Consider the following 27042-nt stretch of genomic DNA (forward strand, 5'->3'; position numbering starts at 1 on the left):
CAATATATACGTACTTCCGAAAGTTCATAAGAGTTTATCTCAACCACCGGGCAGGCCAATAATAGAAGCCTGCGGCTCGCTTTTGGAGCCTATAGCTAAATATATTGATGTCTTTCTCAAGCCCTTGGTAACCCGTACAAAGGCTTATATCAGAGATACGATGGATTTTATATCCAAGATGGAGCTTTCGATGTTTGATAGCACTCAACAGCTGTTGGTGACATTGGACATCGAGAGTCTCTATACAAATATACCACAAGATGAGGCACTCATGCTAATGTCGTTGGTGCTTGATCAAAGACCGAGATCCCACCAAGTCCCTACTGATTTTTTGTTATCATTGGCCTGCATTTGTTTAAAAAACTATTTCTTTTCATTTAAAGGTGATCTGTTCCTGCAGGTAAAAGGCGTAGGGATGGGCTGCTGTTTTGCGCCTGAGATAGCAAATCTAGTAATGGACTATTTTGAACTGAGAGACATTTTCCATGATGCAAACCTATTTGGGAATCACATCCTCGAGTGGGTTCGCTTCATTGACGATGTGTTCATGATTTGGCAGGGCACGCAACAGGAGCTTGACCAATTCCAACCTTGGCTCAATGCTAGGTCTGTAGATTTGAATTTCACAAAAACATCAAGTAATGTAAGGATTAATTTCCTTGATGAGTGGATCATGAATAGGGATGAGAGGCTTGAGGTTGATTTATACGTCAAGCCAACCGACCGTAACACATTGTTGGAGTATACATCAGGGCACCCATTGGGCAGTTTCTGCGGGTACGCCGTAATTGTACGGCAAAAGAAGATTACTTTAGAAATGCCAAGATATTACAACATGAATTGGTAACAAGAGGGTATCCCAGAAAATTGGTCAGAGGAGCTCTTAAGAGAGCTTGGTATACACCCAGGGAAAATGTGCTCACCCCGAAGTCCAAACAAGAAGCAGATGAATTGGTATATGTAGTTACTTTTAACCCTAAAGCTAATAAGGTTAAACAAATCATCCTTAGAAATCTTAGGTTTATTGAGCATTTGAATATCCCAAAACCTTTGTTTTATTAAATTAGAGGAAAGAATCTGAGAAATTACTTGGTTAAAGCAACACACGAACAATCTACACCAAATGACCTGAGAAGGATGCTGTACCACCAGTGGTGGGACACTACAGGTGCAATGGTTGCTCAGTTTGTCCGCAAACTAGAGACTCCAAAGTTGTAGAAATAAATAATAAAGAACACAAGCAGTTGTTTTTTTCCAACTGCAATACAAAAAACGTAGTGTACTGTGTGACATGTCCATGCGGAAAAACATATATTGGACAAACAACACAACCTATCATGATGTGGACTTTACTACATAATTCACGCATACGGTTTAACACCATGGGGGCTCCTATGGTACAACACTATATGGAAATGGGACATGATGAAAATGATATTCTTTGGTCCGTGTTACTGGAAGTGAAAGCACCAAATAAGACGGTCATGCAGAATAACCTTAATCGGTTGGAAGCACGCATGATGGAAAGATATCATACAGCCACACAAGGGCTAAACGACCGTGATGAGATTTGGTCTTTAATATAAGTAGATACATTGTACAACAATTTTGGGAATGGAACTGTGTTATAAACTGAGATGTGTTCCAGTTAGTTTGAGTTGCTTGTGGCAACGTGGGCTGCTAAAACTGCTGTGTAATGTAATATATTGCTGACTAATGTAAAGTGTACATATTTGTTTAACTGTAGTGTACATATATTGTTCGTTATGTGAGAATATTTGTATATATTATTTTTATTTTTATATACATATGTATATTATTTGTGATTATGTACTGTTTAAGCAGGCTGGTGAACACATTCCATTGTTTAGTTGTTGCATGCATATGTTGCACGTGCTGTTTGTCCCCTCAGACTCTTAACCCCTTCAGTGCTGATGACAAAGCCAGCTCGTCATGGGCGTTACCTGCACTAAGGCAGCGCATGACGAGCTGGCTTTGTCACAAAAACGCGCGATTTTCGAATCTTCAGCGCGCAGCGGGAAAACCCGCTAGCGCGCATGCGGTTAAATATTGGCCCGCTATTTCGGGTTATTGGCTCAGGATTAGTAATTCTTTTTTCAGTGTCTCTGAAAATTGCTGAGAGCCCGACTGCCCCTTTTGTATTTTAATTCAGATTGTGCATTTTTGGTATGTGCGAGTAATCACGGGTATTCAAGACAAGGGGAGATAGGAATTTGCGGTCCTCTTGTTATTGGTTATAGGAATAATGTGATGAAGTCCACACGCATCCTTTCCAATTTTGCCCCTGTCTGTGGGACTTTGACCTCTGACAGTAAGCCTCTAAGATGGCTAACAGTCTCCCTTGTAGTTGAAGAGGAGACTCCTGTCCCCTTTCTATAGCCATGCACACGGTTCACGCTACGGCTCACACCGCTATGTATAGACCATTGCGACTGCCGGGTGTTTGAAAGCGGAGTCAGACAGATGTTCTGCAGTTAGCTTTTAAGGTGAGCGCCTTGACCCAACTGCTGCTTGATTATATTTTGTATCACGTGCGGTAATGTAGTATGCGCATGAGGTCATTGCAGTTATATTTCATAAATTCTTGCTGTGTTTGTTGTTTTTAGTAACACGTGCACCAGGAGAAACCCCAGGCATCTGTAGAAGCAAATTAGAGGGAAGGAACACCTCTGAAGAGGAGGCATTTACCATGGATTAATACTTACAAGGGAGACAGCAGGTTGCGGGTAAGGAAGAGTACACGTGCATGCCCATGTGTGAAATGGGGGCTTTTCATTTTCCCCCCTGTTGTATTCTGGAAGCTATTTAAATCGCTGATTTATTTTTGGCATTTTAGATATTTCATTGCTGCGTATAGGACTATACCCTTGGCCATAGAGGTTGATGAACTCAGCTGTCCGCATATGGATAATAAATGTAAGTTGAGACTTGTGTTGCTCCTAATTTGGTGAGCGTCCGTTTCACTAGTTTTCGCTTGCACATTCAGGCGCTTCACTGTAGGACTTTGGTTTTCTTTGATGGTTTTCTTTTGTTGCACTGTGGTGTTTGACACTTTTTGAAGTTCTAATTTCTCACTACTCACATCCCCGGGGCTAATGGTAAACCTTGATGTTTAGCCAGCCTGCGTGACACATTAGGCTTGTTGAAAGTAATGTTTTGGCTTATGTTATGTTTTATACAGTTATGTTTTAACCCTGTCCTGCGGAGGCCTAAGAGGAACATAGGCTGAAATGTGGTCACGTCGACAACACATTTGTGGAGGAGTCAATGGAGATATAGTGCACTTCTAAATTATAGAGTGTCACACTGTAAATAATAGAAGTAGTGGTTCTGACCTAGAAGTGTGTGTTTACGACTACCTCCTAGTGGTCTGTCCAGATGTGAATGGAAGCCACTATCTAAAATTGCATTAATATTTAGGGTTACTTTGTGTTTTTTGTAGAATTTATGTCCTTTGTACAGCATGATTATATATGAATCTTTGTAATTCATTGATAATGTGTTATTGGCTATGAGGAGACTATGCATGTATGATAGATTCATTGTGAACTATAAAACACAGGGAAGGTAAATTAAAAGTACCTTCACCAAAACTTAGTGTATTATTTATTCCTTCATACCGTCTGTTGTTACTCCCACTAGTGACCTCTAGGCACAGCTTGTGGTACTGCTTCGACACATTTATATTAGACCTTCTATACATTTCCCTTTATCAGCTCCACATAGAGTACAACCTATTCCTGAATTCATATATTAATTATTTTGTCATATTTCAAAGCTACTAATTTTATATATTGAATGTACTGTGGTACTGTATTGCATGAAATGCATTATGTGTAGGGTGGATATATCATATCTTCAAAGTTTAAGATGCTCACTAGGGACACCTACGCGCAGCTTGCGGTACTGCACGTTCACATCCCAGATTTATATTAGACCTTCTATAAATTTTCGTTCATCAGCTCAACATGGAGTACAACTCAATCAAAATTACTATAATAATTGTTTTGTTACATTTCAAAGCAATTATTTGTATATATGAATATAGCTATTTGAATGCACTTGTGTTACTGACTTGCGTGCAATGCATTAGGGGAGTACCATACATGACCAAAAGTTGGATGCTGTTAGAACTGTATTTCTTGAGCGCACGGCTACCCAGATCGGGTGTCCCGGCTCAATAGGGACCTCTAGACGCAGCGTGAGGTACTGCACCTACACATCTCACATTTATATTAGACCTTCTAAAAATGTCTCTTCATCAGCTGCACATAGAGTACAACCTAATCGGAATTGATATAATAATTGTTTTGTCACATTTCAAAGCTATCAATGTATATATGGACGTAGCTATTTGAATGTACTCGTGATACCGTCTTGCAGGCAATGCATTAGGGGAGTACCATATGTGACCACAAGTTTGATGCTCACTTGGGATCTCTAGAAGCAGCTTGCGGTACTGCACCTACACATCTATATTAGACCCTCTATAAATTTCCCTTCAACAGCTCCACATAGAGTACAACCTAATCCGGAATTAATATAATAATTCTTTTGTCACATTTCACAGCTACTAATTGTATTTATTGAATGTACTGTGGTACTGTCTAGGCGCAGCTTGCGGTACTGCACCTTCACATCTCACATTTATATTAGACCGTCTATAAATTACCCTTCATCAGCTCCACATAGAGTACAATTTTATCAGTATTACTATAATAATTGTTTTGTCGCATTTCAAAGCTATTAATTATATATATGCACATAGCTATTTGAGTGTACTCGTAGTACTGTCTTGCATGCAATGGGACATGGGAAGTGTGGATTTACCATATCTTCAAAGTTTATGATGCTCACTAGGCACCTCTAGGAACAGCGTGTGGTACTGCACCTACACATGCAATGCTGGTGCCTTGCTCACTAGGGAGCTCTAGGAGCAGGTTGCAGTACTGCACCTAGACATACAATGCTGGTTCCTGGCTCACTAAGCAATAATTTGCTATGTACTAGGTCTCGCATTACTGAAAGTATGATCTATTGGCGTTGCATTATTATTTGAAACTCCAATATTTCAAACTATCAGTAATCTAAGACCTATTGCATTGCAAATGCTTGTTCTTAGATCTGTATCAGTGACAGTGGTCAGAATCAAGATGTGGCAATAATGTTTGGGTGTATAGAGGTATTCACAATCTTTTATACATGCGCCATATGTCCTAAATCGAAAGATAAATGTAAGGGTGAACAAATCCCTGAGAAGACAAACATGAGTGTCAGTGACCTTACTGGTCAGACCTCACAATCTGTGTATCTTGCACTAAATCTGCATATGTGAATCAAGTATGTGTGTTATTATCATAAATTTGACCACTCTGTATTGGAAAAGGGAAATAGCATTTACAACGAAGGCTAAAGCACGTACTGCCTTTACAACGTCATCTTTACAAGGAGGCGTCTTTACCACTGCATTCCTTTGCCATGATTCTTTACAACGACTTGCCATAGGGGAAGCGGCTTTGGACTATGAAGTCTAACGCTTTCCCTACTGTTGCCTATTCTGGAGTTCGAATAGCAATTGATCCCTCTCCAAAGTCCAGCGCTTACCCCAAAGCAAGTTGTTGCTTGTTGTAAAGACTTGCGAGATAAAAGAATGCAGTGGTAAAAACGGGTCCTTGTAAAGAACACGTTTTAAAGCCATGCATTGTAATGGTTACAATATATAACCATTTGAAAATAGTATACTTACATATTTCCTGGAAACTCACTCGAAGGCCTCCAACAAACTGAAACGTCATCCTAGAAAGAAAGCAAATTGATGAAAAGATACATTTTTACATGCAATTAATTTTTCTTGGTATTGTCATTTGTTTCCTTATAGTAGAAGGTAAGGTTACAGCCACTTCAGGTACACTTTACAATAACAAAGAATTAAACAATTCGGGCAATCAAAGTTGGTTAGTCATTAAATGCGAGATTTTGGGTCTGGCATTAGCCAAGAACTTTTGATATTACTAAAATTATATTGTAATATACTTACTTAAATTGGCTCTCAGCCACCTCTTTACCCACTGGCCTGTAGTTTACAGCATTCAAATTTTGCCTACAGTGACTACAGCACAGAACCTGGGGCAAAGGGTCAGCATGCTACAGCCACTAAAGCATACAGCACGGGGCAAAGGGTCAGTCTACTTTAGCCACTAGCTAACATAACTTTTAGTACAGCATTTTGCTCTTTCACAAGGACCACATCCACACACAAGGTAGTTCCCTTCAGTGCCAGTGTTTTTGTTTTTATTTTATTATTGCTTTAATGTTGCCTTTCTTTCTTTTTCTTTCATTTTTTTTAATCTTTTTCTTTTTTTGCCCTCTTTCTCAAAGGCAACCAATGCTGGACCAATTGGCTGATGAAAGTCTGTGTTAGCCGAGATCTTTTGATTGTACTAAAATTATGTATATAAAATAGTTACTTGTAGGGCTTTTGTAAGACCTTTTGGCATGGAATCCCCTGGCTTTTTGCTTCTGACCTCCTGGTTCTGATGGAGTGCTGACTCCTCTGTTTGCTGGCTTTAGGACTCTGGGTACTTGACCACTGCTGACCAGTGCTTAAGTGCAAGTGTTTGCATCTAAATCCTGATGGTAATTGGTTCCTCTATGGTTAGCATATTTGATTTACTAGTAAGTCCAAGTACTGTGCACCATGTGTGCCTAGAGCCTCTAAATTGAATGCTACTAGTGGGCCTGCATCACTGATTGTGCCAACTATGTGAGTAGCTTCACAAACCTGTCTCAGGCCTGCCACTGCAGTGCCTCTGGGGGCAGTTGTAAAATGTCATGTCGACTTGGCAAGTACATCCACTTGCCAGGCCCACGCCTTTCCTGTTATTACATGTACGGAACCCCTAGGTTATGCCCTCAACCCATGGGCCGGGAGCAGAGTACTTAAGAGGTAGGACAAGTACTTGTGAGTTTTACATGTACTGGTAGTAAAAAAAACTGCGAAATTCGGTGTTCACTACAGCAAGGTCTAGCTCTCCCATAGGTTAGCAATGGAGCTGCCTAGAAACATCATACCAGCTTATCTTCCAATTGGGAGTAGATGGAAAATTGGACTATGGTGTCTCTGGCCTCACAATTTAAAAACACACCTTTTACTGAAGGTGGTTTTTAGATTGCAGATCTGAAAATGCCACTTTTGGAGAGTCTGCATTTTCTTACTTATGCCTCTGCCTGTCCCTACAATATACGTCTGGGTTGGATGACAGTTGGGCTTTATGAATTCACTCTAGACAGTCATACAAAAAGGGAGCTGAGGTGTGCCCTGCATGTCCTGAAGACACATCAGCATGTTGATGAGCCTTCCTGAGCTAGAGTGGTTGGAGGAGCGGAGACTCGCACCCGAAACGGGCTGTGCCTATTCCCACACAAATAAGTCTCCGCCCCCTGTATTGTGTTTGGAACCAGGGCCACGAAGGTTAGGGTCTTGGGCACTTCAAAGACTTTCTTTAAAGTCTCCCTACTTCAAACACTAAAATGGATATACGTACTGTACTTCCAACACCATATACTCAGAACACTTCTGGCCTGAGGACATTCTGTCAGGAAGAAGAGGCGCTGGGCTGCCAGGAGGGACTGCCACTTTACTGTTTGCTTTGCTTTGCTGTGTTGGCCTGCTACATGCTGCTTCTGTCCTGGCAGTGAAAGGACTGGGCTTTGCTCTCAACAGCTGCTTTATAAGGTTTCTCCATGGGCTTGAGCTGAGCTTGCTTCCTATTAGATGTCTCAGGACCATCATAGACTTCACCTGTAGTACTTGAGCTCTTCTTCTGAGAGCCCTGCTTGCCAAGTGGTGCCAAATCCAGTTCCTGCGCTCTTGTAAGTGAGATTTGTGCCACATGAAGAAATTGATGCCGAGAAACTTCGGAACCAGTGCCTTTCTGCAATTCTGACACTGTGCTGCTGCCTTCACCAATACCGGGGTCCCCGTTTTAAGCCACAACGGTGACTTACAAAGGAGGCTCGGATGAAGACACAGCACTCTGAAGAGTCATCACTAAGGGATTTCTGAGCACTGCGACACCGACGTCCATGACGCACCGCTCTGCCTCCACACCACAGCTACAGTAACTCTTCAACTACTTTGAGCAAGGCATAATTCAAAAGCGCCAAAGTGCCAATGACTCTGCACAGCAGTAAGGAACTGACGCACCACCTACATTCACTACACCACACCTCCCCTGTGTCTTGCACAATAGTTGTTTTTTGACATATCCAAGGTACTTTGCTGCAGTTTGTCCGATTCCTGTATTGGGCCTGCATTACCGCGCGGTCGTACTTAAATTGTGGATTTGTCCTGGTCAAGCGCAGCCCGATAGCTCCAGTTGGAGCTATTGTTTTCTAAGAACTACAACTTTATTTAATATTGAATGCTTCATAACATGATTTTTGTATGTTGGATTTTGGTCTTGGTTTACTCAGATAAATATTGACTACGTTTCTGTTGGTGTGGAGTTCTTTTGTGGTGTTTTCACTGTGTTACTGTGTATTTCGTGTACAGATACTTTACATATTGCCTCTGGAGACAAGCCATCACTGCTCTGGCCAAGCTACCGAGGAGGTAAGCACGGATTATTCTTAGTGTGCAACTTACTCATCCTGGCTGGAGCGAGGGTCCCTACTTGGACAGGGTGCAAACCCCCGGTTCTATCTGTTTTTCAGCCAGACTTTATCTATTAGTCTGCAGTTTTGTAATTCACAATTTTTCTTCCACCCACTCCAGCAAGCATCAAAGGGCAATGTGTCAACCCACTTCAGCCAATGGCTGATTTCACTATGAAATATGGCTTTCTGCCTTTTAACAAGGAGCACAACCAGACACAAAGTAGTTCTCTTCAATGTTTTTTTCTTTTGCTTGATGAGGTCCGGGAACCATAAAGTTTTGCAACATCCATGACAAACCAAAATAAGAATTGATGAAAGATCGGTGGCTAACGCCAGACTGTTAGGACATGGGGTGTATTATATGGTCTGGTTCTGCAAACTCCCTCTGTATTACACTTACCAACCCCTTTAGGACCAGTAGGTTTCAGTTGTCAAACCTTCAGCTCAACTTTATGTAGCTGTGGCTCTGAGCAGCAAGCCGTACACAGAGAAACAAGTGTAAAGCATTTAAAAAGCACCAGAAAAATTGAAGAAATTGACAACACACCAAGGAAATTCAACACATATTTATAAAAATAGGCTGTATTTTGAGACACCACAATAAACAAGCATTTACAATGCAACGGTTTCGCCTTTGGAAAATGACAACATTTTTATTTATGTGTTGGCTTTGACAACAAATAAATGGCATTGTCATTTACAAAGCCAATAGCCTAATCTCTCGCTCTGCACTCCCACTGCACTGCACCTGATTAACTAACATGAGCTTGCTCATGTTAGTTAATGTTGGAAAAATCTTTTCACTAAACAAAGCCAAACTGATTGGCTTTGTCAATAGGTCTTTGAAAGTGAAAGGTACTCGAGTTGGTGACACAATATAGTCTCAATTTAACATCAAAATTAACTCGATCATTTACAGTGCGTGGGTGATTAAAAAGATTTCATGATTTAAACCATCACATGTATATTTCTTGCGTCTAGTGCGAGTATTTCCATAAACCCAATGCCCAGCAATCGCTGCCTAAATTAATTTGTGAGTCGATTAGAACATCTGCAGTCACCCAGCAGTTAAAGTGCATATGGTGCAGTGCAAACTTATAATTTATTGAGGCGTAGGAAGGGCCCATTTCGAAACTGAGCAAAGCATCTAGAATGGACGCTTTTAGTGCAGATGGTGACGTCAGTAAAATGCAGCTAGTTATACATATAATCCATCCGTAGGTCAAAATCGCTTCTTGGGCCACTACTTTTAAATTATTTACAGTTGTTTAAGTGCATATGGTGTTGTGCACACTTAGAACGTATTAAGCAATAAAATACCCCATTATCTAAGACATGTCGGTGCCTATGAAACAGACGCTTTTGATACAGATAGCAGCATCACCCCTACTGGTGCCCACTTAAACCTAATTGCTGCCATAGGCAACACGGATCAAGTGCAAGTAGAATTTAAGATCAAAATCATTTATGTCCGAGGGAGAATTATCGTGTACCGCACAATTTTAATAGAAAAAGCGTGAATTTGATATAATTCGTGAGGTTTTAAGTTAATTCGTTTTCTATAGATTGTCTAGATTTACTAGACAGGCGCGTTAACCAACTAAGCCACAGCGCCACCTGTGCAAGCCAGCATTTCCACTCTAGCCTCTTTCTGTTTAGAACTGTCCGGTGCTGCGCTTTCAGTTCTTGAAAGTTTTCATATTTTTCACCTGTTCCCAACAAGAAGATGGAGAGGAAAACCTGATACAGGACTGTGCTGTACAGAGATCACTACATACCATATGCTCTATCTGCAAAGCCCCGGTGAATGCACAAAGATACAAAAGTGTTTTGGGTGTTTTATTCGATACCTTGCCTTCGTCTCCTAAAATGAAAATGAAATTGACAGGAATTTTTTGGCAGTTTTACATAGCGTGAACTCGTCCCGAAGGCATCAGAGCGCTTAACTTGAGTACCAGTTGCGTTGCAGGCGTCACTTTCTCACCAAAGAACACGTTTCAGTTTTCCCGGTACAGCCGAGGAACCCGCCAGTCTCGGAAATAAAGGTGGGATTTAGAAGTGCAGAATGAGAGCCCCATTAAAACACTAACGAGGCTGGTGGTAACGATTGAAGCATCCACGGTGCACCAATTACAATCATTGTTAAACACCAGGCACCACATCACACGGTTATTTACCAGCATAAACAACAGTCCTCACTTTAACGTGCCACTTAAAAACGTCCTGCACTGTGCATAGCTTTTTTTTATGTAGATACATATAAAAAACAAGCACCTACGGGCACACGGACAGCGGGAGGGGGAGGGGGGAGGGGGGGCGCGGGAAGACGAACACATATTTACGTCTTTTTTAGATTTTTCTAGTAAAAAATTAGCATTAATAAATGACAGCAGCAGACATTCGTTTAGCTTACAATAAAATGCCACGCATACAACATGGAAGCGCCACACAAAGGTACACTGTAAAACTGGAAATAACAAATATTTAAACACAAAAATTGGCAGTGCCTCATACTAGCCTCGCTCCGGTTACCCCATGCCCCCAACAGACCTCCCCCGAACTACAGTTTAAGTTGTAGAAATGTACAGCATTGAACGAGTAAGCCTGGGCTGCGCCACCAACCCACCCTGACACGACCCCAAGCTTCACCTCCCAACCTTCCCTGTTCACTCCACGCGCATTTCCCATGTTTCAACAGTCATAGCCCTTCCCTCACCGTTCTCCAAGTGTTGCAGGAATTCTTGCGCCGCCCTCTTCTCGTGCTTCTGCAACGCCGGCCTATAGAGACTCCCGCTCCGGGCGCGAGCGCCCTGCCCTGGGCAGCCTGGCCTCTGTAACAACAAACTTGCAGGGTGCCAGGCAAAATCTCGACTGCTGACAGGGGAAGCCTCTCAGCATAAGTAAACAAAAGGAGTCTGAGCTGTACCGGAGTGACATCACGCCGTCACCACCACCTTCAGCTGCAGGCACTGGACTCCTTATCAGCATGCACAGATAAAAGAACAGGTTTCCCCAGTTGTCGAAAAAGTATTCAAAATGGGAGGTGTGCAGTTGCAAGTCACATCTGCTTCATGGCAACGTAATATGCGTATATTTTTCTAGCTTACAGGCATTTTAAATATATTTTGGTCTTATTTGTTCCTATGGGATCGAGGAGTTTGTTAATAAAGCAAATAAGGGGATATTTCCTTGTAAAGAACACAATTTATTTTTAACATTGCTTCGCCTAGTGATTTCTAGTTGTCCCATCTCCCCTGTATGCGCGAACACTTACTTTTAAAGCAAACTATGAATGAACAGCTTTGGTATCGCACCTGAGTAAACAAGTCAGGTCCCGGGCCGGCCAGCCAATCACAGCGCGGCCCGGGAAATGACGTCACGGGGGTGTCCCGGGCCGGCAGCCAATCCCAGCGCGGCCCGGGATAAAGGGGCGGGGCTTAAAAAAAGAACGAGAAACGCCCCCGAATCGCGTTTTTGCAAGAAAGCGCGATTGACAGCCTCTGTCTCCCAATGGCTAGTCTCCATTTATGGAGCTAGCCAATTGGAAACAGAGGCGGTCTGAACATCCCTACTGAAAACAAAAGTTTTCGAACTGGGAGGGGCACTTCGTGCCCCTCGCCAGGTCGAAACCTAAAAAGGTCCATTGAAGGTTTCTGGAAATATAGAATTTACAAGGTATAGTATTTCAAAGCATTTCACTCCACCGCAGACAACTGGAAAATTCAATTAATTTGACACAAACTTGTTCACAAAAAATGGGACTAGGGCTATTGAGGTCACTTAGAATCACTTTAGGTGACCAACTCCAGTAAGGAGCCAGCAAAGGGGACAGTTACCTCAAAGACAAAAGCAATCCTCAGTCAGTTCCAAGCACTTTTATCTGTTGCAGTGGTTTCCTATGGAAGTGATCCTAATGCAAGGGATGAAGGATGGTGAAGCTACTCAAGGGTGCTGTGGATGTGATGTGGTCAATGGGGGTCTTCCTGCAACTACTTATTGGCCCCCAAAGGAATGAGGCGTTCCTGGTGACAGGGTTGACGTACCTCCACAGCCGACATGTGTTTCGTCAATGAACGACTTTCTCAAGGCTGTTGCTAAAACAAATGCATCTGATTGTTTGATTTTAAAAACAATACAAGAGGGAATTCTTGCTGCATCCTGCCAACGTTCAACACTAGTTTAATACCTAACTACACCAGTGTAACGCAGGAAAAAAAGAATCACGAAAAGTGACAAAAAAGAGAGAACTAAGAACCAGAAAACCCAGTGTAAACAGAAGAGTAGAAAAGTCGTTCATCGACAAAACACGTGGATGTACTGCAACTACGTGTCAACTTTTCTGAAAAATAAGCTACATTTGTTCATGTTCTTGCCATATAGACTGATTTTATTCACGATGTACTTGGGTAATTAAAATACATTACTGACTTCTGATGGTCAGTTGGTACTTTTTGTGGTGCTGTGCTGTTTTCATATTAGATTTGACATGCATGGAGGAAGCTTTCTCTCTGCACTGTGACAATGTGGATGGCCCAGTGTTGACATTGAGCACACCATATTATATATTGGTATACGCCTGTGCAAAACTACAACAACTGTTGACTGTTCTTTTAGTAACCACTGCCATCATTCATACATTGTAGTGTAGTTCCGATAGTACCCTTTCATGCAGGACCTATGCTGTTTACGGATAACATATACTGTGGGTGTGGTGGCAAACCGACTCTATACACCCCCACCGAATATGTCAGCCCTCTATTTTTGCTCTAGCTCGTTCACTGTGCCCCTAGAATCTGCTGTTATCAGAGAGATTAGTTTTTCGCAACCTCAGAACATAAGAACCTCAGACGCGTGGAAACAATATACTATTTTCACTCAGTCACTCATGCTTGCTTGTTTTGCTCTTGGAGAGATATACAGAAGAAACAGTTGAGCGTCTTTACAAAAAGAATTTATTGTACTGTTGTTCATGTAAAATATGCATGTTGCTACAACTGTAACACAGTAGCAGAGATATAGAACCATCAGTACAGTGAATAAAAAGAAATAGTATTGGTCTACCATTTTGCAATAGTCATGAACACATACAAGAATATAAATTGCATTTATAAAATAAAGTGCGTACTCCTAAGATGCCTGTCTTGATGTACCTGAGTGTACCTGTTTGCAATTTGGATTCCAGCAATAGCTAGCAGGATCAGAGGTAGACCCCTGAAAATGCTTCCAAATAAGGAGTGTATAAAGTTAGAAATAACTCAGAGGATGGTCTTGAAGGTGTTAAAGAAGCCTGACCCTATGGTTTTAAATAGGTGTACAACACCGCTCGTATCTGACATATTTACGATACGACCCACCATTTCTGTGAAATGTCGGGGAAGTTTGTATGGATTAGCGCCTGTATCTCTGTCGAGGTCCTCGCAACTTAAAGTTTAAAGGTTTCTCGTGCAGTTGTCAATTGCACGGTTTGCTGTAAAAGCATGGCTTTCATTCTGCTTAAAGCATCAAACTGTATAAAAGAAACATTCTGTGAAGGCCATACTGCCGCCTCCCTGACTTTATTTGTCGGACCAAACAATACTTGCATACAGCAAGTAACTCTGGTGTTCACTGTGACCAGACAGGCAATGCCCAGGAGCATCCCACAACAACCTTGATCAATGTGTCGGTCAATGTATTGGCCTTGAAGTCTCGGTTCCCTCCTGCCTACTGATAGCAAGAGGTGCTGTATTTATGCAGTCTATGTGGGTAGTTCCCCATTGTTCAGAATGGGGATGACTTTGGGATTAAACCTTGTGCGTCAATGGGAGAGGTGAAGTGTACCTCCTGGAGAGTGTACTCATAAATTATTCATATGCGCTAAGGATGACGTCTTAGCAATATCGATTGAGAAAAACCTACCCTCTATATGGAACATAGGTGAAAGGTTTAGTCCATAAAAGTCTACAGTCCTTATAAGGTGTTATGTCCATATAAGGCAGTCTGTCCTTATTTGGAGTTATGTCCTTATAAGGCTCGTTCGCATGAAATGATGGGGAGATGATGTAGGGAAAGTGTACAATGTTTCCTGTAGCTATATCAGGGTACTGATATGACATATAACAATATATCACTATCCTCTTTGTTGCTGGACTGCTCCTTATTTGTCTGTCTGTTCTTTTCCTCAAGTGCCCCCCCCCTCCCTTTGGTCTCTTACTCTCCTACCATCTTATACTATCACTGATTTACTGGATGTTAATGATTGTTGGTCCCCAGCTGGTTTGTATGTCTGTTACTGTGACTGTTTTTACCATTCCCCCTACCATCCATGCCCTATTTCACATGTGTCTTGGCTATGCTATGCACTAATAACCCATGTTATTGTGCATTCACTGTTATTCTCCTATGTTATACTTTGCTCCTGTAACTGATGTAATTTAGTAACTTGTAACTCGCTGATCCTCATGTAAAGCGCTCTGATAGCTCCGGGTCTAGCCAGTGCTATATAAAACTCTGCAAATAAATAAATAAATACATTTTACCTTCTTACTGTCTGAAATAGAAGCTGAAATCCTCCAGCAGGGCATGGATTAAGGCTATAAACAGCAAGGTCCTTTTAAGGCTGGATAGCCATTGAACAAGGTCCTGTTCAAGCTGGTGGGAAAATCACAAGTGAAAAAAATCAAATTTCACATCTGCTGAAGTCTCTCATTGGTTAAATACTTTTTGTACCTTTGTCATTCAAGATTTGCCCTTGTCTCTTTTTGGGAGCTTAAATCATGCAGCCAGACAAGCATGGACAATGCGCCTGACAAAGTCCTCTTGAAACAGGACACCTTTTAGTCCCACTAAAGCTTCGGTGGTCACTGAAGTCTAAAAATGTTCTAAATCCCAAATTTTCAGATTTGCAGGAGAAGCTCTTCTTGGTATCATCTAAGACTCACATGACCTTAGGGACAGCTCAAAGAGGCCAGGACGAACTCAGTAGAGGAAACAAGCAGGATGCAGTCCAGGTTCAGTTGCTACTGGTCAGATAGGCATTTCAGGAAAAATGCCTCTTGCAGCCCATGTATCCCTGTAGCCACATAGGAGTACAGCCAACTCACCCTTGGAGTTCACTTCTTAATGTTGGGTAAAAGTGGAAGGAGGTCCAGCCCCTCACGTATCCACACAGGTCATAGTAGGTTCAGTCCTCTTCTGTTCTTCCAGTGGTGCAGAAGGTGTCTGATCAGATGGGAGTGAGGGGCCATTTTTGGAGGACTCACTAGCCAGACGATGGGGTGGGGGTGACTCCTGGACTGGCCACTCCTTCGTCAATGGGAACAAGGCTGCAAAGGGCAAACCTTCTCCATTTTTAAGCACATCATGTTTGCCTTCCTGCATCGTTCTGAGTAAAATGCAATGTGACACGACCCTTTTCACCTTGGAGGTGTGGGTGTCCACACTAGGGATGTGTCTAGGGAATGGAGCAGTCCGCTCTGCCTGAACCACACAAACCTGGTTCAGGGACCAGCTCCTTCTCTCACTGGGTTAGTGCTAAGCTGGTTACAGATGTTCCAGGGAACAAAGGCTTCCCTTCCCCAGATCTCTGTTTATACGGAACTATGCAGAGATATGCCTTACCTTAATACCCTTCAAGTTAATTAAGTTGCTGAACCCTCCCCAGCTGCCCTTGCGGAGCTGAGAGGAGGCACATACCTCACACCCAGATCCTCCTGCTAAAGACCTGTGTCAATATTTCTGTTCTGGGAGCAGTTTTTACACCTCATTAAGGGGAAGCACGGACAGGGGCCAGATACTGCAAGGGTAATGCTAATTAGCCCACTGGAGGTTTACCTTTACATGACACTGGTGTATTTACCCACACCATATACTATAGCCTTACTGGAAAGTTAAATATGACAATTGGGAATTAGCCAATGCTACCATATTTTATGGGTCAGGGCATCTACACTGAGGACTGTATAGTGGTGCCCCAAAGTGCAGAGTTCAAACCTTGCAATACCAGTTAGAAACAGGGATGGTCTCAAACACTGTCACTGACCGGAATCCTTGTTCTATTAAACACCTGGGCCATATTTCACTAAGTGCACCAGGCAGGTGATGAGATGCCACCAAAGAAGGCTTGAAGCTTTACTGTTTAACAGGAATTGCAAATGGCAAAAGGAGCTAAGGGGTAGGAGTGGATCCTTTGTCATCTATTCAATTTTAGGGATGACTTGTGTGCACACTGCCTCCTCCCAGAGGGGAACAGGTTATTGCAATGGTGGGCTTTAGATGTTGAAATATTATAAAGTAGTGACTTATTGAGGCATGTCGGTGTTGCATGCTGGTGGGGAGAGCAAACCTTTATTTGGGATAAGTTATCTGCAAAACACAATGGGTACTAAGGAGCATGCAAAATATGGATCTGACAGCTGAACAAGCCCTAAGTTGTTATGTGTAAAACTGAATAACAAGAAGTGTCAAAAGACCCAAAAGTGCACTACGGTGGTGAGACAGGCTTGTGTGCCTACTTTCTGTGCCCCTGGGGCATTCAGAATTACCGAGGGGACTGTGAATGCTTGTGAAGCCACATAAGTAACACAGGTAATACCAGAGATACATGTGCACCAGTATCATCTCAAGGGGTGGTTCCCGGTTCCCTCATTTCAATGGGGGGCCTTTAGTGTGCAGTGCCCATAATAGGGCCCCGGAAGTCTGTGTCAGAAACAATAGCTCCAGTCTTTCAGACCATTTTAACTTTTCATCTTTTTCTGGAAAAATCCCTCTGGATTTCAAAAAGCCATTTATTTCTCAACTCTTAATAAAACCGTTCACTTGAGCCTTCTCTTTTTCTAAACTGCATGCCTCACTTTTTACCCCTCAGGATAAGCTTATCGAGAAGGTATTTACAGCATAAATCTTTTACTTTCTTGGCCATGTCCAGTGCTTTAAACCTCTTCCAGGGAGGCTTTCTGTATGACGAAGTGGCTAGATCTGTTCTTATGCATGGGTTGGATGACCCCAGAAGAGTATTTGTTGTTGGAGGTGTCACAGCCCTTATGCTATTTTTGTTTAAATATCTTTATTGCAGCTTTAAATTTTGTAACATTCTGAGGTCATCCGGATTAACACACATGCGTGTACAAACCAATGTTATGAAAGGGTACATATAGCTGAGGTGCATTGCAAAAATATGATTACAAATCGTGCATGGACAAATATGTCTCTACTTGTGTGCTGTGCGAATAATCAGTTGCATGCTACCCTCTTCCTGCATTACATCATTCCGTTCTCGTATTTACAGATAAAGACGTCTGCATAACATGCAAGCGCGTCTTATACTCTTTCAGTTATTGCAGGGAATGTACACAAACGACTCATATGGGGGCTGTAAATGCATGTCCATCTCAGTATAGGTTAGGAAATCTGCAAGATGTGCCAATAAAGCATACAAAATCTGATTCCTCAAACTGAATATTTGCTAAACAAACTGCCATCAGAAAACAAACCTCCATATGAGACTGGGTATGTGTACATGTGTCTCGTACTTTATGTTACGTTGGCTCACCAGGGGGCACTGCGGCTCATGTAGGGTATGAGGGGCTGGATAGGCTAAATAAACGGTCGGGGAGCAGGGGGAGAATTCCCAGCAGCAGGCACAGATCACAAACATATTTCGCTGTAGGTCGCGGCTAGAACAATGGGTATCATGCGGTCAGTGATTCTTGGCCTCCCGTGTCGGAGTCAGGTGCCGACGGTGGTGGTTGTTGGGTGTGGGGGGGTTAGTGTCATCCTCATTGACGTTTCTATGCGTGATTGTTGTGCGTATGGTATCCCAGTATTGTGCTATCGGTACTTGCGAAACCCAGCTGTCTCCTCCCTGTGTAGTACTGTGCTTTCCGCCTGCGCTCATACCGTAAGCGATCTTTCCCAACTGACTATACTAAAATCAAAGCCATCAAAGCTCATATCCCTCTATGTCCGAGCCCTGCATGTCCAACAGTACCTAAGAATTCCTGTACTTTAGAACAGTTTCCAGTAATAAGTCAAGAAATATTTTTGGACTTGTTCATAAAGTAAAATCCGGCTCACCTAGGGATTTCTTCAGCCCTTGGATCCTAAGGGAAGCCTTTGCTGCTCTCCCTGGTCCAGCTATATCCCTTCTGAACGAGTCACTGTCCCAGGGTTATGTACTTGACAGCTTTAAGGAGGCTACTGTCATCCCCCTCCTGAAGAAGGCAGGGGAGGACCTTAAAACTCTTACCAACTACTACTAAGTCCATGTGGCCAGAAGTCTATCTGCCTTTCTGGAGTGGTCTGAATATCTGGACCCCCATCAAGCAGGGTCCCGTCCGGTCCATTCCACAGAATCAGTTATACTGACAGTATTGGACACCATTGGGGAGGAGGCTATTAAGGGCTCTGCGCAGGGCCTTGTGCTGCTGGACCTCTCTGCAGCATTTGACACGGTCAACCATAATATACTGGTCGACCGTGTCAAGGAAGCAGGAATCCAAGGCTCAGCCCTGGGATGGATCCGCTCCTTTCTAGGAAACCGATCTCAGGCGGTCCGCCAAGGCAAGTTCACAACCCCCAAGATGAGTACTACGTGTTGTGTTCCACAGGGCTCCTCACTTTCCCCTCACTTGTTCAACTTATACCTTCTTCCTTTGACCTATGCCCTGAAAGAAAGGAAAGTTCACACTTTTAATTACGCAGATGATTTCCAACTTGTTTTTTCCATCAGTAGTTTGCCTACATCCATCCATGAATTTCAGACTACGTTGCTGTTCATCTGCGACTGGATGAACAGCAACCATCTGAAGTTAAATGCAGATAAGACGGAAGTAATTTTAACAGGAGGTCCATTAAATCCTTGGAGTCCCTGTTTCTAGCCGAAAGAGCTGGGACAGCTCCCCACCCCTTCAATCTCTGCCTAAACACTGGAGGTCATAATTAATAATGACCTCACAATGAAGACTCAAATAGGGTCTGTAATCTCAAAGTGTTTTTTCCAGTTGATAAAAAGAAGGAAAATTAGTAGGTTCATTACACAGGAAGCTAAAATACAGGCTGTCATTACTATGGTGATATCCCATATAGATTACGCCAATTCTCTATACTTTGGCATTCCTGCTTATCTCGCCCACCATCTCCAACTGGTACAGAATTAGGCAGCAAGACTGATTCTTCAGGAAAATAGGCGTCAACATATCATTCCCCTCCCGAGGAAGCTGCATTGGCTCCTCATAACTCAGAAAAGCGCCTTTAAGGTGGGATGCATTATCTTTAAGTCCCTGAATGGTAGAAGCCCCACATTTGTTGACAGTCTTATTGAAAGATACACTCCATACCGCAATCTGCCCATATGCATTTCCGGACTCTCCCTTCTTTCAAACTGAAGCGTTCCGGTGGAACAAGGTTTGCCATACTAGGCCCCAGAAATTGGAATTCCCAGCCTCTCCACAGACCTCATGAATTTTCGAAGGCTCCTAAAGACATGGTTATTTAGATAGGCATACGAGTAACATCCCAGGACTAAGAACCCTTTAGAGTAGCACCATGAAACCAATCTGGTGTACGTGCGCTTTATAAATAAAGTATAACATAACATAACATAACATAACATAACATAACATTCCGGGGGGGGCCACCTTTTCGTGGTTAAGCGCTTCGTTACCATCAGTCCCAGATCACGAAACTGGGATGTGACAATTTTTCTTTGATCTGGCATAAAGCCCTAGTATGCAAACTTCCCATGTAGGCAGGGGTGTGTCGGTGCAGTTATCAAGTGTTGTAGTGACTACGCGCCAGTAGAGTTGTAGGGAGGTGCAGGACCAGACCATGTGCAGTAGGTTAGCATTGAGTTGCTGACAGTGGGGACACGCGGGGATGGCGATGTGGAAGTACTTGTTTATGTTAACGGGCGGGAGGTAGGCTCTTTGTATAATGTATGTTTGTATTAGCTTAAATTTAGAGCTTCTCGGTATAGATGAGGAGCTGGCTAGGATAGCACTCCATTCTTTTTCCGACCATGGTCGCCCTCTGCCCTCTTCCCAGCATGTGCGAAGACTAAGCATGGGTTTCAGTGTGTGTGCCAGTAAAGTGGATACCAGCCAGTAGACTATGTGGGAACCTGCACCCATTACATGTAAGTACTGCAGCAGCAGGTGTGTCGTCGGTTCAGTCGCCATGATCCCCCAGGCGGCCAATAGGGCTCTTGTGGGAGAGGTGTGAAAAAGAAATTGCCCCGCTGGCAAATCATAGTTTTCCGTCAACGTCTCGAAGGAGAGCAACGTACCATCCGTGTACAGGTCGCCCAGTGCACTAGTTCTGGGTGGAGTTGGGATGGGCGTGGAGCCTTGGCAATGGGGAGGAATAAATTGTATATCTGGGTTTATGTCCAGGTCTGCATCAAGGTCACTGTGTCCTCCAGGCTCCGGTCGTTCAACCACTTCATCACCCATTGCAGCTGGGCCGCTAGGTGGTATAACTCCATGTTGGGGATTGCCAACCATCCCTGGCTGGTAGGGGCGTATAGCTTCCATAACGCTACCCGGGGCCTGCCTTTATACCAAATTGAGTCACAGAGCAGACACTCTAACTCACGGAAGGTCTTGGTCAGGACATAGATCAGAATATTCGAAAAGTAGTATATCAGTTTAGGGAGGATAATCCTCTTTATCAAAGTAATGCAGGTCATAACGTTCAGTGGGAGTGACTTCCAAAATTGCACTTGGGCCCTAGCAGCCAAGATGGCCCTAGTTAGGTTGCCTTCCAGTATATCAGCAGGTGATCGGTATATGAAGACAACTAAATAGCAGAATGTGGTGGGGTACCACGTGAGAGCGGAGCCATTGAGGAGCACCTCTGTCCCAGCCATGTCCTCGCTAAAGGAATAAAGCCACGACTTAGCCCAGTTTACCCAGAGACCCGACATCATTCCAAATGTCTTGAGCGTTTCCCCTATGGACGTGGGGATGTCGTGGAGGTTACGCACGTACAGTAGCAGATCGTTGGCATATAAAGAGACGGCATGCGTCCCATCTCCTAGCTGAATGCTTCTCGGTATAGATGAAGAGCTGGCTAGGATAGTACTCCATTCTTTTTCCGACCATGGTCGCCCTCTATCCTCTTCCCAGCATGTGCGAAGACTAAGCATGGGTTTCAGTGTGTGTGCCAGTAAAGCGGATACCAGCCAGTAGACTATGTGGGAACCTGCACCCATTACTTGTAAGTACTGCAGCAGCAGTTGTGTTGTCGGTTCAGTCGTCATGTCCCCCCAGGCAGCCAATAGGGCTCTTGTGAAAGAGGTCTGAAAAAGAAATTGACCCGCTGGCAAATCATAGTTTTCCGTCAGCGCCTCGAAGAAGAGCAACGTACCATCCGTGTATAGGTCGCCCAGTGTTTCTATGACAGAACTAGGCCAGTATGCAAGGGTCTCCTCGGTGGTGCCCACCCTTCCCCTGGATGTCCCCGCGAGCGGTAGTATCAGGGCGTACGGGATGACCGCCGGGTGAGATAGAGGCTATTTTTGTAGCATTAATGCGCTAGTTCTGGGTAGATTTGGGGTGGGCGTGGAGGCTTGGCAATATGGTGGAATACATTTTATATCTGGGTTTAAGTCCAGTGCTGCATCAAGGTCACTGTGTCCTCCAGGCTCAGGTCGTTTAACCACTTCATCACCCATTGCAGCTGGGCCACTAAGTGTTATAACTCCATGTTGGGGAATTTTACCCCTCCCTGGCTGGTGGGGGCGTATAGCTTCCATAACGCTACCCGGGGCCTGCCTTTATTCCAAATTAAGTCACAGAGCAGTCGGTCTAACTCACGGAAGGTCTTGGTCAGGACATAGATCGGAAGATTCAAAAAGTAGTATAGCAGTTTAGGGAGGATAATCCTCTTTATCAAAGTAATGCAGCTCATGACGTTCAGCGGAAGTGACTTCCAAAATTGCACTTGGGCCCTAGCAGCCGAAATGTCCCTAGTTAGGTTGCCTTCCATTATATCAGCAGGTGATTGGTATATGAAGACAACTAAATAGCAGAATGTGGTGGGGTACCACGTGAGAGCGGAGCTATTGAGGAGCACCTCTGTGTCAGCCATGTCCTCGCTAAAGGAATAAACCCACAACTTAGCCCAGTTTACCCAGAGACCCGACATCATCCCAAATGTCCTGAGCGTATCCCCTATGGACGTGGGGATGTCGTGGAGGTCACGCACGTACAGTAGCAGATCGTTGGCATATAAAGAGACGGCATGCGTCCCATCTCCTAGCTGAATGTCCCATGCTTCACCGTCACTACGGAGCAACATCGCCAGGGGTTCCACAGCTAGGGAGAAGAGTAGCGGGGACAGGGGGTATCACTGGCGCGTCGCACGCCTCACTCGAATAGGGTCCGAGATGAGCCTACCTGTCCTGTCCCGGACAGTGGGGGGTTGATATAGCAGTTGGACCATGCTCATGTAATGGTCCCCTAGGTCATACTTGTGTAGTACCGTCGCTAGATAGGGCCATTCCAAGGAATCGAAGTCCTTCTCCAAGTCCAGTACAAGGCAGCCAGAGCTTGGCCACCTGTTTAGCGCATATTTCCTTACCCGTAAGAACCTGTGTATATTAAGTGAGGTGCATCTGGAGGGAACAAATCCGTTCTGATCAGGGTGCACCGGTGCCTGTACTAACGGTGATAAGCGCTTAGCAAGAATCAACGCAAAGATCTTATAGTCAGTGTTCAGGAGGGCTAGCGGACGATAAGAGCCTAGGGACTCAGGGTTCCTACCGGGTTTGAGAAGAGAGATTAATAGCGCGTTGTTTTGCGTGCTAGTGTGTATTGATTCATCAATTGCCGTCTCATACCCTTTTAGTAGCTGTAGCGCTAGTATATGGGCGTATGCCTTATAAAATTCTGTTGGCAGACCATCGGGTCCCGGAGATTTCCCATTTGACAAGGAGAATATAACATCCCGGACCTCCTCCAGAAGGATTGGGTCATTCAGTTCCGCCTTCTGATCCGGCGTAGGACTCGGCAAAGTAATCCCCTCGCGATAAAGTTGCAGCTCTACAGGGGTGACCTGCGCTTGGGTTGTGTATAAGTCCTGATAATGCGCCTCAAATTCACAGTGTATTTCCCACTGTGTTCATGCTGTAATCCCATGTGATGTGCGTTTGGAGGCCACAGAGGTCGATGACTCATCCTGGCAAATCAGCCACGTGAGCAGTTTCCCCGCTTTGTCCCCCATGTGATGCTTCCGTGCTGAATGCGCTGCATAATTGAGGCAGCGTAGCAGTTCCAGTAACCGAGAATGTTCCTCCCTGTGGAGTGCGAGTAGTCCTGGGGAGCCCTCAGTCGCCACCTGTTCACTGGATGCCAACTTTCGCTCTGAAATAGTGGGATCCTTTTCTAGCTGCACTCTGATGCCCGCCTGTGTTCCCAGACAGTGCCCCCTCACAACCACTTTGAGGGCATCCCACCCCAGCAGTGTTGATGAGGTTGTGCCCGCGTTTTCTTCAAAATAATGTGCTATTGTAGTAGCCAGGAAGTTGCGAAAAGGCGCATCAAGTAGAGTGTCCGGTTGGAGGTGCCAGATAGGGATTGGCGGCACTCCCGTCTCCCACTCCAGCTCAAGCACATGCAGGTTATGATCAGAGTGCGTCCGACCCATGATAGCGACCTAGAAATGCACGGCAAGAGATCATTGCACACCATAAAACGATCCAAGCGCACATGAAGGTCATGTGCACCTGAATAATAGGAATACACTCTGTCTTGTGGATTTATACGTCTCCACGCATTGGTTAAATGCCACTGTGTCGCCCAGGTGTTTAACACTTTCATAGCAGAGTGCGTAGCTGTGCCAGGCAAGGGGGGGAAGGAGCGGTCCAGCGAGAAGCATAGCACCGTGGGGACATTGTGCCATGCAGCCAGTTTGCGAGAGAGCTTCTCCAGAAACGCGGCTTGATCGGTGGTAGGCGCATATAATTATGCAATAATCACCGGCCATCCGTCTAGAGCGCCCTTGACCATGACGTATCTGCCCTCCGTGTCTATTATGGAATCCACCACCCGGAAGGGAGTACCCGGCCTCATCCATAGTAAACCCCACACGCATATGCTGAATAGCCTGTGGCGAAAAATTGTCCCCTCCACCTCCTGTGTAATCGTGTCACTTCTGGTGCAGTCAGGTGCGTCTCTTGGAGGAGACCTATTTGTATTTGATGACGTTTCACATATGAAAAGATGAGGTACTGGCACGATGGGCTGAGTATACCTCTCACGTTCCAAGTCCCTTCCTTAATTGATGCCATAATATAAGTATATCAGTAGCGTACAAGGCCTTGCCAGGCCAATGGGTGGGTGGAGGCGATGTATTATGCATGGAGGTGGTGCCAGGGCCGGTGCCCACTCCGAGCCAACATTATTACTGCTGTATCTCAGTGTATAGATGATGGCATAACAAGTCAGAACCCTTATGATATTAGAGATTTCTGCCACTTTTGACACAGCACAATATTCAATTAGCCCTAAAAGGCCTTGCATCATAATATGAGTTCCTCTTTTCTCATGAAATGAGTTCAAGCTGTTTCTATTACTCGTCACATGTTTGTATTTTGTACACCACATATGTACTACTCCTCAGGGTTCTTCTCTTTCTCTTGGTTAGTTTAATTCCTGTGCCACTCGCCTGGTTTCTCTTTTTTGATTTTTTAGGTTTGAAATGTTCTTCTATCAATATTCATGATGACCAGCCAACAAAGGCTACTACCCTATGGTCCAGTTTTCAATCTTAGTTTCCTATTTTACAGAGACCTTTCTCTTGAGTACCTACGTTGGAACAGAGACAGCCACTATATTTTTCACCCATTATACTGATCTGGGAGTACACTCTAATTTCCACACAAAGTGGTACTTAACAGGCCACTTGTAATGAAGGCCTATGTATTCCACATTCTTTATTCACTTCCAGCAGACCTTCAAAAAAGTTAGGCAACTCATTTGTCACGGTTTTATTATGGTAAGGAAATGACTTGTACCTCGTTTTCTCTAGATATTTTATGTCAGTTGAGTTAATATAGAACAGCTCAGTTCTTTAAGGATTGTCTCAGAGCCAGTCCACTGCAGAATGCCTTAGAACCTGGTCTTGGCTGGACAAGTGGGTATTATTCAAATCCAAGTGCATGTCACTGAACCTCTCTTTGACACCTTATTGGACCTCATCTCATCACTCCTATTCTTAGGCATGTACATCTGTCTACTTTCCTTTCCTCAGCTATGCAGGGCTAAAATTGGTGCATGTGTTATTTCATGCTCGAAATTATGGACCTCAGTTCCCTTAAATATGTGCTTTTGTAATTTTTATGAACACCTGTATGCCTAATATATGCATTTAGTACCATCCACAGATGGTGAGATGCTAAACAGTTACTGACAATCATATTTGATCCCAGTGCCATGAACACTAATGCCAGACTTTCAAATATAAGTGGGAGTAACAGATGCCCAGGAGATACAACAGCATAGACAAGGGTGAAATACACCAACCCTATGCAGTCAGGGCCTGGCAAGGCAAAAAGTGGCTTGATGCTAATCAAAGAGTGCTGGGTACAGTGCCTTGATATTAATTATTCAGTACTGCAAGTGATGGAGCGAGGTGGTGAAAACAAACTTTTGTGCACCCCTCTCGAAATCAATGTTCGATAACGTTAATATTCACTAATGGTGTGATGTGTTTGAATAATCAACCTTTGAGTAATTTGCATACACTGAAAATATATGGGGAAATTAACTTTGCTTGCATGGAGAAAAATAATTAATTAATACGTATTGTCAATGTGATGTGGACTAATGCACAGCGTAATTATAAACAAACGCAATTTAAATGTGCTTATTGTACACGTTTTTGTGCCAGAAAGTCATTGGATATGTTAGTATAAAACGCATTTATGAGGCTTATTTGCTAGGTAACAACTAATAGGGAAACATTAGTATGGTGGGAGGTAAACTGAAGGGTTTCACTACCATAATTAACATGAATTTGTGTTTGTTTCTATGATAGTTCCAAAATGTGGCCTATGAGGCCTAGTCTGAAAATGGCCGCTTTGAATCATTGCGAGCGAGTATTGGTTAGCACATGTGCATCCCCAGTCTACAAGCGCGAGTGAGCTGACTGTGCTTGGATGGGAGGTTCAAGGACGCCTTACCCCGGAACCTAGGATGGGTGCCAAGCATCAACGATGTAATGCTCAGAGCCTGAGAACTTTTGCTTATGTTTCAAGTAAAGGAAGCGCCTAGGCCACGAACTGTCTTAAACAAAGAACCTTTATTTTTGCTGAATCACCGCGAACAACATGCTGTAATGATGACGAAGCGCTCATCTACCCCAAATGTGTCCAATCAGAACTCG

The 27042-nt window shown here is 43.9% G+C and overlaps 1 protein-coding gene across 1 annotated transcript in view; it reads right to left on the reverse strand.

Annotated features, from left to right (window-relative positions):
- STARD5 (StAR related lipid transfer domain containing 5) overlaps nt 1–27042 on the reverse strand; it is an 89741-nt gene that overhangs the window by 47053 nt on the left and 15646 nt on the right. The window contains exon 2 of the mRNA XM_086958220.1: nt 5768–5817. Within this exon, the coding sequence (XP_086814346.1) occupies nt 5768–5817 (50 nt within the window). The remainder of the gene's footprint in view (nt 1–5767; nt 5818–27042) is intronic.

Source organism: Lissotriton vulgaris, chromosome 2_1 (assembly GCF_964263255.1).
Source record: "Lissotriton vulgaris chromosome 2_1, aLisVul1.2, whole genome shotgun sequence".
NCBI classification, from domain to species: Eukaryota; Metazoa; Chordata; class Amphibia; order Caudata; family Salamandridae; genus Lissotriton; species Lissotriton vulgaris.